Here is a 16624-nt window from a genome sequence, read left to right as displayed (position 1 = left end):
CTAAGGGAGCTGCTCAGTAGAGGGTAGTTTGTGTTTTCCTGACCGCAGCATGTCTACGGGGATCAACAGCGGACCGGAGGTAGAGCCCTGGGGAACCCCAGGACTGACAGCAGAGGAGGAACACGACTGGAAGCTGACAGGATGTGACGATCTACCATCTGAAAGGCTGAACACAGATTCAGGAACGTTAAACTAAGAGCTGCGACGATCCACTAAGGTCTGGAAGAAATCTGGAGAGGATTCAAAACAACCGACTCAAAACCTTTTGATATTAAAGGTCACTTAGAAACTGGATTATAGTTGATGCCTGTATTCCCAGCAGTCCTGTTCAGTTGATATAATCCAGCCTACAAAGTCCGGTCCGGTTGGTTTAGGGAACCTGCAGGATGGTGTGAATTCTCATTGACCTCTGACCTCTGGTCCTCCAAACCTCGGTCTGGGTTCAGTTGAAGTGAACTCTGGTTTGGTTTCAATGTGAACGCCAAGCGGACCAGAGACGCTCCAAAAGCAGGAAGTGGACTACAGCGCAGGGCATTCTGGGTAAATACAACCAAAGCTAACATGCTAGCCTAGCGCTAGCAGCAGAAATGGCTCCTGGTCTTTTGCCTAGAGAGAAATCCTTCAGCCGCTAAAATCCTCCATCTTGTTTCCATCTGGTGAAGAAGGAAGTTGCTCTCAGCGTCTTCAGAGGTTTTTGTGTCGTTTCCTTCAGTGGGTCTTGGTGCAGCGCCCCCACAGGCCAGGAGGAAACGTCACTGGAACGTCCTGACTAACAAACCGAACAAAGATGGACGTCTTTCCTGTCAGGAGCAAGTCCTGAAGCTTCTGATGTCTGAAGACGGTCATCTGGACCTGAACACCCACTGTTACCTTGGTGACAGTGGGTTGAAAATGGCGGCAGACCAATAAAACTGGATCCAGAACCAAGTAAAGGTGTGACGACAGTAAACGAGTCGAGTTGGACCATGAGAACACAAAGTCAATCAAACACCAGGTGGCTGGCGCCATCTTGATTCAGTCTGTCTCCAGAACCTGCTGTGGTTGGTGAGAACATGATTAATAAACACATGAACATTCTAATTAGAAAGATTAAAAACCGGAATAACGTCTGTTTTGATTCAGAACAATCTAAAACGTCTTCAATGAGTCAGAACCATCAGAACCTCCCAGTAATCTAAGGCAGTGTTTCCAGCCCTGGTCCTGATTCTCACTGTCCTCCATGTTTTAGACGTTTCCCTGCTTTAATGTTCCTGATTCAACTGACTGCAGTTCAACAAACGGCTGTTGATCAGTGATCGATTGAAATCAGCTGGACTGAAGCAAGGAAACACCTACAACCTGCAGGGCAGTGAGCCCTGAGGACCAGGGCTGGGAAACACTGATCCAAGGGGAACTCAGGCCTCAATCTGACCAACAGGAAGTGGTATTGGAGGATTGTGGGTAATGTAGTTTGGCCAGCAGTTTTCCATCAGCAGGACATCTGGTCCACATCAGCCCACTCAGGCTTTCCCATGACCTCCTAACAAGTTCACACACACACACACACACACACACACACACACACACACACACACACACACACACACACACACACACACACACACACACACACACATACACACACACACACACACACACACACACTTCCTTTCTAGCCACTCTGCTGGTATTTAAGCTGCAGGAAGCTGCTGAAATGTTGCTGCTCTCAGTCACTGGACTCATTTGTACCTCATGAATTTCTTTCAGCTGCAGTTTCTGTAACCGGCTGAACCAGCTGGACTGGTACCGGGTCCCAGCCTCCTGCTCTACTGGCAACCAGTAGAACCATTAGATCCGCTGTACAACAGGTCTCAGTCGGTTTTGTCACTTTTTTCCCAGAAGATTCTGTTGGCTGCTTTAATCTATTTCCAGAATTTTCCTGAAAACTAGAATGGTTCTGGAAATAATTTTCTGAACTTCGGACCCGTTTGGACCAGAGGCTCAGCACCGCCATCAATCTGAACCATAAAGCTCTTTATTGCCCCCTTCAGGACAGTCAGCGCGTCCTGGTGTTGTGTCGTAGCTGAGAGGTGATGAAGATGAAGAGCGCGTTCTGATCTGGACCAGAACCTGCAGAACCAAATGGTCCAAACACAAAGCTGAGGATCTGCTGCAGGATTCAATCAATCAGCTGCTGATGTGATTCTGTCAGTGGAGGAACCCGATAAAAAGGTTCTACAGAGTTTATTTCAGGGTCTGGAATCCATTAATCGCACTTTATCGACTAAATAAGAATTCAATTCAACCTAAGCTAACGTGCTACTAGCCCTAAACTACAAAATTCCTGAAGAAATGTAACCAGGGCCTGCCAAAGTGAGCCCGTCGGTTTGGACCCAGCGTTCTGATGCTAACAAGTAGCATTAATGCTAAAGAGAGCTGCAATGTAGTCAGTAACCTGTGGAGAGTCAGAAACATGTGGACTAAGCCGTACCTGCACCATTCAGTATGTTAAAATGAATGCATGAGGTAAAATTAGCCAAAATGCTAATGTTAGCGTGATGGCTATCAGCAGCATGCTAATAGCCATCACTAGTACCAGAAACAAGTTCACAGGTTCCAGATGGGGGATCAATTGTGTTAAAACTGGTGAATTAATGGATTGAAATGAACATGTGTCACATTTATGATGATGGTCCAGGGATGGATGGACATTTATGTCACCGCTCTTGCAAAAAAAAGTTTTTTTTTCTTTATTTGGCTCTTATTTTGAAAGACAGTGGATGTGGCTCCCTGACATGTGTCCTGCCCCCCAGGCCCCACCTCCTCCACCAGCCCCACCCTGCTGGCTAAGAGCCTCTCTCTGGAGTCGTCCTGCTCTCCATGTGGCCACCAGGGGGCGCTGGACGCTGACGCTCCCCTGCAGCCCGACTCGAACCCGGGGTCAGAGGAAGGGGCAGAGCAAACGGAGAGCGGTGGGTCGGTGAACGACACGGGGCCACCTGAGCTGCCAGTAACCACGGTAACGGCACCAAACCGGACCCGCCCGCCGCTGCCGGGGCCCAAACCTCAGGGTAAGCTGTAACTTTAGCAGCGCAGTCGCTGTTGTCTAGATTAGTTGTCTGGTAAGTGGGAGGTTGCAGGTTTGATTCCAGGTTCCTCCTGAGCCTGCAGGCCTGCCTGTCAGTGTTTAGATGTTTAAATGTGCGACTCTTGTGTAAAACTTTTAAAGGTCAAATTGACTGTAGACTTTTCCTCCATTTGGCATAAACCCAATCTGTGGCTCCACCTCCTTCCTCTAGTCCCCCCGAAGCCCCCCCACCTGCAGCAGCAAGCCGGAGCAATGAGGCCACGCCCCCGAGTCCCGGAGAAGTCCCTCCCACCGCCGCCCCCCTGCAGGCCCCTCCCTGCTGACCCCCGGGGGGGCTGGACCCCCCCCAGCCAGGCTGATGGCACCGCCTCCCCCACCTGCGTCCTGTCGCTCATCGAGAAGTTTGAGCGGTGAGTTGTGATTGGTCGGAGGGCGAGTGGTGTCATTACTGCTTCTGGTTGCTGATTGGTTGTTTGTGTTGCAGTGAGCAGATCATCGTGGTGCCGGACATCAGCGGGGGGGCGCTGTGCCCCCGCCCACTGGACCCCCCCTCCCCTCGATCTTCATCACCTCCATCCTCTGCCTCGCCTGCCCCCCCCCAACCCGGGGGGGCGGAGCCACCCAGTAACCTCACAGAGCAGGATGACATCACACAAGGGGCTGCGCTATGTGATGAAGATGATGATGATGAGGATGAAGAGCTAGCGGCGGCCTGTCAGGACGACGTCCATCACAAACGTTTGTCCATGGAGTCAGGCTACAGCGCCTCAGACAAACCGTTGGAGGACGAGGTGGTTACCGTGGAAACAGAGGAGCAGCAGCCCCCTCTGCCTCCGGACCAATCAGAGCTGCCCTCTGAGCGCCTGTCCCTCCCCTCCTCGCAGACGGACGGGAAGTTGGCCAATCGGGACAGCGGCATCGACAGCATCAGCTCGCCGTCGCACAGTGAGGAGCTCTGCTTCGCCGGCGTAGACGACGGGGGCGTGGCCTATCCCTGCAGCCCCGCCCTGTTGCCCCGCCTCTCCAGCTCCTCGTCCACTGCCGGCGAGGTGGGAGAGGGGGAGGAGTCCCGGGGGGGGGCGAGGAGGAGGAGGGATTTCTCTGAGGAGGGGGACAGCGACCTGGAGGAGGAGGCGGAGCTAACTCTGGTTTTGGCCCCGCCCAAACCGGACCGGCAGGAATCCGTGGAGGTGAGACACAAACCGACCAATCAGAGAGCAGGTTGTTCAGACCAGGGGGCGGGTTTTAATGCTGTCAGTCATCCTCATGTACTCGCTGCTCGATGTTCTAATGGCAGAGAAACAGCAGGAAAAGCGTTCATCAGCCATCATTGGTGGCTATGCTAACTAGCCTAGGATTCGTAGCAGGCTAGGCTCGAAAACGCAGCAGAGAGCAGGGAGGGATGAGCATCGCCATGGAGAGGGTGATTGACAGCGTTTAGACCCACCTTCCGGCTGTGATTGGTTGTTTCTAGTAGAAGGCAGAGAAAATCCAGAACCTGATCAGAATCCCCTGGTTCTGTGTGACCGGTGGTGGTTCTGTAACTCCTGAGACGGATCAGAACCACAAACGGTCTCACTGGTTCCGTTTGTGTCCAGCTGTCCGTCCATCAGCGGGTCTTCAACATCGCCAACGAGCTTCTCCTCACCGAGACCGCCTACGTGTCCAAGCTCCACCTGCTGGACCAGGTGAGTACTGCGTTCAACAGAAGGCTCCGCCCCCAGGGAGGAGGCCCCGCCCAAAGGCTCTGATTGGCTGCCTGTCCTGCAGGTGTTCTGCGCCCGCCTGCTGGAGGAGGCGCGCTGTCGCTCCTCGTTCCCCTGTGACGTGGTTCAGGGAATCTTCTCCAACATTTGCTCCATCTACTGCTTCCACCAGCAGTTCCTGCTGCCGGCGCTGCAGAAACGCATGGAGGAGTGGTGAGCGTGTTTGACCTTCATTCAACCTTCATGTGTGACCTTCATGTTTGACCTTCATTCAACCAGGTCAGCCGTTCAAAACAAATGATCCGTTACCTTAGCGACTGGGCGCGGAGCGAAGACTGAGCTTTATAGTGAAAAACAACGTTAGCATCACTGGCTGCGTTTCCATTTTGCATAAAATTGGACACATTGAATTTGAAATTGTAAAAATAAATTTGCTTTATGGAAACATGGAAATATTGAAAAAAAAAAAAGTTTTTTAATCAAATATTTTAGAGCTGGGTTAAGGTGTGTTTTCAGCCAGATTGACATTGATGTATTTCACAAAACCGCATGGAAACATTTCATTCACATCATGAGTCACGTGATCAGCAGCCGGATGTTGCTACTGGCAGAAACGCTGAAGAAGACGACAGGAAGTGGTCGGAGGACGATGGGTTGTTTCCTCCAGCGTCTCTCTGCGTCTTCGTTCATTAAAGGTTTTGAGTCGTGTTGAATCTATAACTGTGATCTATAAATGGCCGACTCCAGTTTCCCGTAGCCGAGTAGGCGGGGCTTGTTGCTCCAACCCTGGAATCAGACGCTGCCGTCTCCTGATTGGCTGACAGATGATGAGCGCTGACTCTGAGTTATGAATAAATTTAATGTTTACGTCAATTACTGCCAGGATTTTTAATGATTTATTACATAAACTTGTTTATAAGTGACTTTAATTTCATTTCTTATTTAATGGGAACATTGTAATAAAAGTATCTCTTTTTGACATTAGCAGAACACAAAGATTTGCTCACATTAGAAATACAGACTGTGATTATGAACGACTTTTTCTACCAATTCATGTTTCAAAGATCTCAGGAAGTTACTGAAGCGTTGCTGCTCCTACTGTGGATAAGATGAATGTAAGAATTGCATCATCTGCATAGAGGTGAATGGAGCACTGAGGTTCTGCGCTGGTTCTGGTTCCGCCTGCAGGGACTCCAGCCCGCGGATCGGCGACATCCTGCAGAAGCTGGCTCCCTTCCTTAAGATGTACGGAGAGTATGTGAAGAATTTTGACCGAGCCATGGAGCTGGTGAACATCTGGATGGAGAGGTCCGCTCCGTTCAAGGCCATCGTCCAGGAGATCCAGGTAGGTTCCGGCTAAAATCCTGGTCCTGGTCCCGGTTCTGCCTCATGCCGGTTGTTATGTCCGGCAGAGAGAGGAGCGATGCGGGAACCTGACGCTGCAGCACCACATGCTGGAGCCGGTGCAGAGGATACCCCGCTACGAGCTGCTGCTCAAGGATTACCTGCACCGCCTCCCGGAGGACGCCCCGGACCACCGGGACGCCCAGAGTACGACACCAAGCACCCAATGGAACCACTACAGGAAGCCGAACACACCGGATGTCCTTGAACGCCTCGTGTTTGTCTGTGTGTCTCTGCAGAGTCTCTAGAGCTGATCGCCACGGCCGCAGAACACTCCAATGCCGCCATTAGGAAGATGGTAAGACCGGATGAGTGAGAACCAGAACTTCCTGTCAGACTGGGAACAGGGAATGAACCTGGAATCAGAACAGGACATGTTCAGATTCAAGCAGTTTCTGGGAACTGTGCAACCAGAGACCCTCCTGGTGGAGACAGACCCCGTTAGGGCTCCTGGTATTAGGCGGGTATTAGGTGATCGTAGGGACTCAGCCTTCTGTGGCTGCTGAAGTTAGACTCAGGGATGAAAGACTTTTGGCTGGAGAACCATCCCAGGCTGCTTGGTGTGTGGGGACTGCAGACCTGGACTGGTTCTGGACTGTTGTGAAGGAAGGAGGACTTGGGGACTTCCTCAACCCAGCCATCATATCCTGCATGTCGGGAGCAGAGACCATCACCACGTTGGCCTCTGAGGAACAACAAGCAAAGTTTTTCCTGAAATGTCTTCATGTCTCATGAACCAGGACAGAACCCGGATTGGTGGTCCCAGGCTTTAAGGGTCTCTTCCCACCAACCCAGTCAGTTTGTCTAGAAGTCCGGTTCGGTTGGTGAGGTGTGAATGCTAAGTGACCTCTGGTCCTCAAACCTCCGTCTAGGTTCGGTTAAAGTGAACTCAGGTTTGGTCTGAATGCATGTGAACACCAAGCAGACTGGAGATGCTCCAAAAGCAGAAACTGGACTACAGCGCAGGGCTTTCTGGGTAAATACAACCAAACCTAACGTGCTAGCCTCGCGCCAGCAGCAGAAATGGCTCGTGGTCTTTCTCCCCTATAGGCGATGAGGGGAACGGATTGCTCAAAGGGTTTGGTTGGTTTGACTCAGAGCCGTGTTATCAGGGATCTTAAGGATTCTGGTTTCTTCAGGAAAGTTGCAGATAAAATCTTTATGCAGATGAAGTCTGTTTTTTCAGGATGAATTTTAACGCTGATGTTCAGGATGAAAAGGTTTCTGGATCTCCCTGAAGCTCCGGCAGCGAAGCCTGGAGGACGTTTGGTCCTGGCTGCAGGTGGAGCCGTGATGTTCTGGCTGCGTTTAGCTCCGAGGTGAGACAGAGGCGGTGAGAAAACCTGGGAGCTGACAGCCGCCGAGGCTGATGGGAAACAAAGTCCTCCTGCTGTCAGACAGGAAGCCGTTCTCCCTGCAGCTTGTGATGCTGTTAATCCGTTTATTCAGGGTCCCGGTGCCTAACGTTCAGTCAGTTCTGTAGGGTTCTGGTGAGCCCAGATGGACCCAGTGGTTCTCCGGTTCTGGTCTGTCTTTCAGGAGCGAATGAGGAAGCTACTGAAGGTTTATGAGCTTCTGGGCGGAGAGGAAGACATCGTCAACCCGACCAACGAACTCATCAAGGAGGGACACATCCTCAAGCTGTCCAATAAGAATGGAACCACACAAGACCGATACCTGATCCTGGTATGGGCTGGTTCTGTTGGACCCCCAGCCGGTCCAGCGCCACGGTTCTAACAGCTCCCTGGTTTCTCCTCAGTTCAACGACCGGCTGCTGTACTGTGTCCCCAAGCTGCGCTTGATTGGTCAGAAGTACAGCGTCCGCGCTCGCATCGACGTGGACGGCATGGAGGTGAGACACTAATGGCCCCCGAACCACACTTTGAACCTCCCTGGTTCTGGTTCTGGTTGAACCAACAGAGTGTTTGTGTCCACAGCTGAAGGAGACCGTCAGCGTCGCTGTTCCCAGCAGAACCTTCCTGGTGTCTGGAAAACAGAGATCTCTGGAGCTGCAGGCCAGGTAGGTGGACCCGTCCAGACCTGGGAGGTAGAACCGCTTCAGAACCGCTTCAGAACCGCTTCAGAACCACTGCGGTTCCTCTGAGGCTCGCTGTGTGTTTGTGTTTCTGCAGAACGGAGGAAGAGAAGAAGGACTGGATCCAGGTAATCGTCCATGTTTTGGCCGTAACATTGTCAACACTGCTAAAATAACGTTTTTCAAGATTATGAAAAACTTTCATGTCCTAAAAATGAACCTGGAAATGAAAATAAACTTTTATTTACATTTTATTTAACGTTGCTGAAATAACCTTTTAGATTGATATTAAAATAAGCATTTTAATGTGTTTCAATGTGACAAAAATACCAATTTGTTGTTTTAAAAACCGATATAAGGTTACAAAATGAACTGTTCGAACTTTTACATTTTTAAGTGAACTTTTCTAAGGTTATTGAGGTGGTCTGGCATGTTCCGTGCAGGCCATCCAGGCCACCATCCAGCGCCATGAGCAGAGCATGGAGAGCTTCAGACATCTCACCTGTACCCTGCGAGACGACGAGTCCACGCCGCCCCACTCCCCGGTAACAGCGCCCCTGGTGCTCCGCCGTGGTACTGCGGGACGTCGACACGCTAACGTCTCGCTTTGCTTCGCCTCAGAGCTGCATGGAGTTGGGAAAACGAGCTCCGACTCCGATCCGGGAGAAGGAAGTGACTCTGTGCATGAAGTGCCAGGAGCCGTTCAACTCCATCACCAAGAGGCGCCACCACTGCAAAGCCTGCGGACACGTACGTCCCCGGCCGCCGCCGCCGCCGCCGCCGCCGCCAGGCCCCGTCTGGCCTCCTTCTCTCACCGTCTGTCCTCCACCTTCCAGGTGGTTTGTGGAAAATGCTCGGAGTTTCGCGCTCGCTTGTCGTACGACAACAACCGGACCAACCGCGTCTGCGTGGATTGCTACGTCACGCTGGTGGGGGCGTCGCCGTCGCCGGGGGCGATGAGCAGCAGCAGCCAGAGGAGGCGCTCCATCCTGGAGGTACGCGTGACATCACTGTGACATCACCACAGTAAAACGCCTGACTGACGTCTCTCCTCTGTTTCCATAGAAACAGGCCTCGCTGGCCGCAGAGAACAGTGTGATTTGTAGTTTTCTTCACCACATGGAGAAGGGCGGGGGGCGGGGCTGGCAGAAGGCGTGGTTCGTCATCCCGGAGAACGAGCCGCTGGTGCTCTACGTCTACGGCGCTCCGCAGGTGAGCCGCCGCCACCTGGGCCCCTACAGGAGGCTGCGGGTACTGCAGCCAGCACAGGGTTTTTAATCCAGCCAGTCCAGAAACAGAGACACGCTGTTTCTAAGTGGATGGTAAATACCCACAATGCACCTGGGAAAGAGATTTTTTTTTTTTTTTTTTTTTTTTTTTTTTTTTTTATTATCATATGCAACAAACATTGTATCAGCATCAGATGTAAACAAATCTAAAGAACCTGATGAAGCCGATCCAGGCTGCTACCATACATACAAAAGAAACAAGGAAGCAAAAAAAAAAAAAAAAAAGAGAAAGCTACTAGGGGTTTTCCAACAGTTCCAGATTTTTTATCATATCAACCAGTTCTGCATCTTGATGTTTGTCCATGAATTTTAGAGATGAGAAGAGGCGGCAGAGCTCCTTGTGAAAAGTGAGGAAAGAAGGTTTGGCTTTAAGAAAACGACATTTATGAATGAAAAACTTGCCCATAATAATGATTACATTTAGTAGCCTTTCACAAGACTTTTCTTTTCTCATAATTCCAAAAACAATGTCTTTCGTAGAAAATTCAGGTAAGTTAGGAATTTTAGGGAAAAGCCAGTTGTGCACATCATCCCACAAAGCTTTACAAAACACACATTCATAGAAAAGATGTTCAGTCGATTCAATATCACCGTCACAAAGTAAACAAGTGTTATCATCAATAGCAAATCGGCGTCTAAGGAACTCCTTAGAGGGACCTGGGAAAGAGTTAGCATAATGAAGCGTGTGGTTGTTCTCCGCAGGATGTGAAGGCGCAACGCAGCGTCCCTCTGATTGGCTTCGAGGTCTCGCCGCCCGAGTCATGTGACCGCCTGGAGCGACGCCACGCCTTCAAGATCTCCCAGAGTCACCTGACTCTCTACTTCAGCGCCGAGGGGGAGGAGCTACAGCGCAGGTGGATGGACGTCCTGTCCAGGGCCGGTAGGGGGGAGGAGCCTCTCATCCATCTGCCAATCGTGGAGAGCGTGGAGGAGGAAGGGGAGGAGCTTGACGGCGAGGCGGAAGAAGAGAACACCTGATTTCACTCGAGTGAAGAAGAAGATGAGGCTGAATCTGGAAAACCTGAAGAAGATGAGCCGGAAAAGAAAAACCAGCCAGAACCAAACCCGAGTTAACCAGAACCAAACCCGAGTTAACCAGAACCAAACCCGAGTTAACCAGAACCAAACCTGAGTTAACCAGAACCAAACCCCGAGTTAACCAGAACCAAACCCCGAGTTATCCAGAACCAAACCCGAGTTAACCAGAACCAAACCACAACGGATCTACAACAAGCCCAGAACTAGATCATTCACATTTCATCCAAAATAAACCCATAAATAATCTGGAACTAATAAAAACAGAATCAAGGAGTGAAGATCAGAACCAGAACAAATCTAGAACCTTTCAGAACAACCTGAACACAAACCAACCAGCAGCCAATCCAGACACACGATTCTGATGCTAGGAAATAAAATCTGATCAAAATCACCAGAAGAACCACAGGAACCGGTTCTGATCCAGACCGGATCAGAACCGGTTCTGGTTCTGGTTCTGGGCAGCATAATCCAGAAAAGCAACACATCAGGATCAGAATCATTCCCAGATGAACCGGTGAAGTTCTGCGGTTCTCCGGACCCGACCTGGAGAACCGGAACCATGAAGCACACAGAACAGTCCACTCCGGAGTCTCTGGCTCCGACCCGGATCTTCCTCTCCAGGGATGCTGCTCCTCTTCCTCCATGTTCTGTATGAGTTTCTGCTGAAGGTCCCGATCCAGACTGGATCGGATCGGATCCTGGGAGAACTGGGTCACAGTCGGTCTGTCTCCATGGCGACAAACAGTTCTGCAGAAGGTCAGGCTGGTGAGACCGGTTCGGTCCGGTTCGGTCCGGTTCGGTCCGGTTCGGTCCGGTCTCATCCCAGAAAGTTTTCACATCCTCACAGAACTTCCTGCAGTACCAACCCAAACAGCACAAACCGGGCCCAGAGTTCTGCTCAGCAGGTTCTGTCTCACATTCCTGAGGATCCAAAGATCTGAAGGTCGGGTCCAACATCCCGCCCAGGTTCTTCACAAACAGCAGAGAACCGGACCCGACCAGAACCACACAGCCCTTCAGGCTAGAACTGATCCGTCCCGCTGGACCGGCAGGAGGTTCTGCAGAACCGGAACCGTGTAGGTGAACTACATTACCCAGCATCCTCTCCCCTGCAGCAGGGTTTCCATTCTGTGTGAACATGTTTACAGCAGATCTCTGGTTTTCTTGTTTTTCTTTCTTCCGTCTGAAACGAGTCCAAAAAACCACAAATGAAACACAGAACTGTTCATATTTAATGTTGGAGATGAAAACTAGTTAAAAACTGAGTTTTATGAGCTGGAGAAAATCTAGAAATTATGGAAATTTCAACTTTTGATGTGATTTTATATAAACTTTGTTTCATTTTGCTTCTTAATGATCAGAGATGATGTCAGACATGATGTCATCTCCAGTCTACTGGAGCGGCTGACCGGCAGGAGCACTGACCAATCAGAGCAGAGATTGGTGATGGTGACAATGATGATGATGATGATGGTGATGGTGAAGATGATGATGATGATGATGATGATGGTGATGGTGAAGATGATGATGAAGATGATGATGAAGATGATGATGAAGATGATGATGATGATGATGATGATGATGATGATGATGATGATGATGATGATGATGATGATGATGGTGATGATGATGATGATGATGATGATGATGATGATGATGATGATGATGAAGATGATGAAGATGACAGGTTTGGGATGTCTAATCTCTGGAAGTTCTCCACAGACTGAACTCAGTTGAAGATGCTTCCAGCGTTTAGATGGAGCCGACTCTGTTTGGACTGGTTCTGGTTCCATCTCTCTCTCTCTCTCTCTCTCTCTCTCTCTCTCTCTCTCTCTCTCTCTCTCTCTCTCTCTCTCTCTCTCTCTCTCTTTCACTTGTTTTCCAGAAAGTGTTTTGAAATTTAAAATCTTCTAAATACTCTTGTTGTTCTCAAGCTTTGAACCACAGATGCTCTCTGCTTTCCCAGATGGTTCCCAGTTGGTTCCCAGTTGGTTCCCTGTTGGTTCCCATTGGGTTCTCATTGGGTTCCCAGTTGGTTCCCATTGGGTTCCCAGTTGGTTCCCAGATGGTCCCCATTGGGTTCCCAGATGGTTCCCATTGGGTTCCCAGTTGGTTCCCATTGGGTTCCCAGTTGGTTCTCATTGGGTTCCCAGTTGGTTCCCAGATGGTTCCCATTGGGTTCCCAGATGGTTCCCAGTTGGTTCCCATTGGGTTCCCAGATGGTTCCCAGTTGGTTCCCATTGGGTTCCCAGATGGTTCCCAGTTGGTTCCCATTGGGTTCCCAGATGGTTCCCAGTTGGTTCTCATTTGGTTCCCAGATGGTTCCCATTGGGTTCCCATTGGGTTCCCAGTTGGTTCCCAGTTGGTTCCCATTGGGTTCCCAGATGGTTCCCAGTTGGTTCCCATTGGGTTCCCAGATGGTTCCCAGTTGGTTCCCTGTTGGTTCTCATTGGGTTCCCAGATGGTTCCCAGTTGGTTCCCATTGGGTTCCCAGATGGTTCCCAGTTGGTTCCCTGTTGGTTCTCATTGGGTTCCCAGATGGTTCCCATTGGGTTCCCATTGGGTTCCCAGATGGTTCCCAGTTGGTTCCCATTGGGTTCCCAGATGGTTCCCAGATGGTTCCCAGTTGGTTCCCATTGGGTTCCCAGATGGTTCCCTGTTGGTTCTCATTGGGTTCCCATTGGGTTCCCAGATGGTTCCCAGTTGGTTCCCATTGGGTTCCCAGATGGTTCCCAGTTGGTTCCCATTGGGTTCCCATTGGGTTCCTGCTTTGGGTTCTCTGTGTTCGTCAGTCTGGCTCTGTTCATTCTACTTAATGGAGAAACTTTTGTAAATATAATTTATTATTTTGATCTAATGCTCATGTGACTATGTAAAGGTTAAAGGTCAACTCTTAGTTGTTCCTCCAGTCAGAGTCACACAGGAAGACCAGACTGGTAAAGCTCACACAGAGATCTGACTTGTTGGTGACGCTGGGCGCTGCAGTGGAAGCTGAGGGAACCTGTTAGATCAGGTGGATCACCTGGGGGACCTGGAGCACCAGGTGCGTCGGGTTCCAGTTTATATTCTGAAAGTGGAAGCAACAGAAAAAACACATTTGAAACATCCAGGTTCATCATTTGCCTTAACTTCTATATCCTAAATGTCTGAAGCCTGGATCCTTTCTCTTCTCCGGGTTCTAAAGGCCGGTTCCTGGAACATTACAGTTGAGTAGATTTTTACATCCTTCGACTCTTCAGAGGCGATTAGAACCCCTGACATGTTTGAGGCTTCAGTCTGTAGAGATAAACATGGCCGCTGCTATTATGAACAAGAAGAATCCCCATGTTGGTGTGGTTGTGGTCGTCACAGCGCCACCTGCTGACTGAACATTCTTGGTCTTTGATGTTGGCAGTTTCCCTCTGCTTCCAGTGACTGTGCTAAGCTAAGCTAATGCATCAGAACAGGACGGGTTCTTGCTTTAGGTTCTGTATTTCTGTCTCTCTGATTGGTTGTTCGGCAGTCACCATTTGTTGTTAGCGTGTGATTAGCATGTGGAGCAGTGAGGATGGAAGGAAATGGCCACCAGGTCTTTCGGCGCCTGTTAGCATCTTTGTTTCAGTTGATCTGCTTTGTTCCATTTCTGTCAGTGTGACTGAAGACTTCCTGTTAGCAGAGTTCTAACCGGTTCTCAATGGATCCCACTGGTTTGGGCCAAATCTTATCGGTTCTAAATCAGTCTGATGTCCACCGGTTCTCACTGGTTTTAACCAATTTGAACTGGTTCTAACTGGTTTTGACTGGTGCTAGCATCTTTATGTAGTTCTCATAAATTTTCTCTTGTTCTCTTCAGTTTTAACTGCTTGTAGCTGGTTCTTACAGGAATGTTTTTAGGTAAGATAATTTTATTTATACAGCACATTTTCAGCAACAAGGCAACTCAAAGTGCTTTACATGAGTTAAAAGGAAATACAAACAACATAACAAACCAAAGGAAAGAAAACTAATCTAATGTTCTAAAGTATGTAAATTAAGTGCTCCTGTTCAGGGTTGCTAAGCATCTAATTTACTTTTCTCAACTAGTTCTTACAGGTTTGGACCAGTTCCAACCAGTTGTAATCACTTCCAACTGGTTCTTTTTTACTATTTCTAACTAGTTCTTACAGGTTGTGACCGATTCAAACTGGTTGTAGCTGGATCTGACTGGTGCTACAACTTTAACTGGTTCCAACTGGTTCTTGCAGGTTTTGACTCATTCTTTGGCTTTGATTGCTATAGGTTTGGATGATTTCTGTTGACTGGTAGCTACTGGTTTGACTGGCCCAGATTGTTTTTAATCAATGTTTAATTCCAACCATCCTGACAAATTTGAACAACTAGCCAAGTATCCCTAGCTAGGCCTTGGTTAACCTGTTAGAACTGGTCAGAACTGGTAAAGCATAGTTTCTCACAGTTAGTTATATTTGACTAACTGGTTATGGACATTTAGAACAGTCATGGTGAGGGTAAAACCAGTTACAACCAGGTATGTCCTGTTAAAACCAGTTCTAACTGGTTATATTAAGGTATTTCCAGTCGGTTTCAGTTGAAGCTCGGTTAACTTTATTTTCAGTCAATAAACCTCCCCACCCATCTGTTCTGTTCATTTCCTGACAAGTTGCCGTGGTAACATCTTAGACGACCAGGGGGTTTCCATGTCCATGTTACCATGGCAATCACACCTGTCTGGATCCCTGTTACCATGACAGCAACAGCAGCTGTATTTGCTGCCTTTATACCAATCTTATGTTGTCTTGCTGAATTTTAAATGTCTTGTTATTGTCACATTGATTGATTGATTGATTGATTGATTGATTGATTGATTGATTGATTGATTGATTGATTGATTGATTGATTGATTGATGGTTTTTGGTTAGTGGCCGGCCACTGCCTTCCATGCTGTCGCTGTCTATTTCCCATCATGCACCTCTGTAAAATAAAGTAAATGAGGTTGTAATGAAAAAATAAAAGTGATGAAATGGCTCAACGAGTTACTGTTGTCTGCTCTTCCTGGGAGAAGCGACGGCGCCACCTGGCGGCGTCACGCTGTCATTCTGAGATAAAACTGACGTCACCAGGAATCTGTCACTGTGACGTTTTCAGGAACAGATTTAACTATTCAGGTCATTTTTAAGACGATTTCCCATGAAGTCCGCAGCTAAAAGCAACTCCAGCAGGTGTTCACCTCTCCACCAGTTTACTCTAAATTACAGCAGGAACGATCAGGGAACGTTCTCCTCCAGATGATCCAGATGCTTTTCACGGGTGCTGAACGCAGAACGTTCTGCTCTAATTGAACTCTTTTTATGTTTTACAACTGATTTACAGATCAAAAATGATCAGCGTCAGCTGTGTGATGACGTCACAACGTTCGCCTCAGCTTTGTTTGGACTGTCCTGATTGGGCAGAGCGTGATCCGGCTCAGCTGAGCCAATCAGGGCTGAGGAGGATGACGTTACCCGGGAATTCCCCGTCACAAACTCTCCCTTACCCGCCCCCCCATCCCAACAACACCACCACCGCCTCTCCACCTCTTTCCCGAACATCTTACACAAAAACAAACAACATGGCGGTCTGTGAGCTTCAGTGGAGAAACTGATTGGCTGTCAGGAAACTCCTGCGCTATTCTATTGGCTATTGGCAGAGAAAGAAGCAGCTGATTGGTTGAACAGAGAGCAGTGCCGGCCATTGAGCCCGCCTCTTGAAACATAGAAACACAACAACTAGAAAAAAGTTTCAGATTTCGTGCAAAAAATATATATTTTTTGTAAAATCAAATGAAATCTCAGGTAATGTTGCATCAATCAGAATAACAACATATTTATTTTTGAACAAATTTTTATAATGACAATAAAATATAAAAATCAACATTGTGTTCCTCGGGTAAATGTTCATTTTGTAAATCAGATTTATTGAATTTCTGATTTTTCTCTCCTTTAGAAACTGAACTTGTTGAATGAAAAAAAGAACAACAGCTAAATTTGCCTTTTTGTTGTATAAAACGATAAACTCAATAAAAAAGATATGAAAACAGATTTCCCATTTTATTTATTTGGTTTAGTTTTTT

The 16624-nt window shown here is 48.6% G+C and overlaps 1 protein-coding gene and 1 long non-coding RNA gene across 3 annotated transcripts in view; one reads left to right on the top strand and one right to left on the bottom strand.

Annotated features, from left to right (window-relative positions):
• The window catches only part of fgd1 (FYVE, RhoGEF and PH domain containing 1), a 15348-nt gene extending 4562 nt beyond the window's left edge, over positions 1-10786 (top strand). For both annotated transcript variants that reach the window (XM_081609460.1, XM_081609461.1), the window contains exons 2-18: positions 2793-3050; positions 3279-3477; positions 3552-4257; positions 4666-4755; positions 4838-4986; positions 5962-6118; positions 6186-6324; positions 6417-6475; positions 7717-7863; positions 7937-8029; positions 8115-8197; positions 8310-8340; positions 8656-8757; positions 8834-8962; positions 9049-9207; positions 9278-9424; positions 10204-10786. In XM_081609460.1, the coding sequence (XP_081465586.1) occupies positions 2793-3050; positions 3279-3477; positions 3552-4257; positions 4666-4755; positions 4838-4986; positions 5962-6118; positions 6186-6324; positions 6417-6475; positions 7717-7863; positions 7937-8029; positions 8115-8197; positions 8310-8340; positions 8656-8757; positions 8834-8962; positions 9049-9207; positions 9278-9424; positions 10204-10479 (2924 nt within the window). In that variant the 3' untranslated portion in view covers positions 10480-10786. The remainder of the gene's footprint in view (positions 1-2792; positions 3051-3278; positions 3478-3551; positions 4258-4665; positions 4756-4837; positions 4987-5961; positions 6119-6185; positions 6325-6416; positions 6476-7716; positions 7864-7936; positions 8030-8114; positions 8198-8309; positions 8341-8655; positions 8758-8833; positions 8963-9048; positions 9208-9277; positions 9425-10203) is intronic.
• Positions 10490-10949, bottom strand: LOC145552342 (uncharacterized). Its single transcript, XR_014088372.1, has 2 exons — positions 10716-10949; positions 10490-10629 (listed from the first exon to the last, which is right to left on the bottom strand). It is a non-coding gene; the product is annotated as an uncharacterized LOC145552342 (long non-coding RNA).
• Positions 10950-16624: the final 5675 nt, after the last annotated feature.

Source organism: Poecilia reticulata, chromosome 7, assembly GCF_904066995.2.
Source record: "Poecilia reticulata chromosome 7, P_reticulata-male-v2, whole genome shotgun sequence".
NCBI classification, from domain to species: domain Eukaryota; kingdom Metazoa; phylum Chordata; class Actinopteri; order Cyprinodontiformes; family Poeciliidae; genus Poecilia; species Poecilia reticulata.
This window is presented reverse-complemented; position numbering and strand designations above follow the sequence as displayed.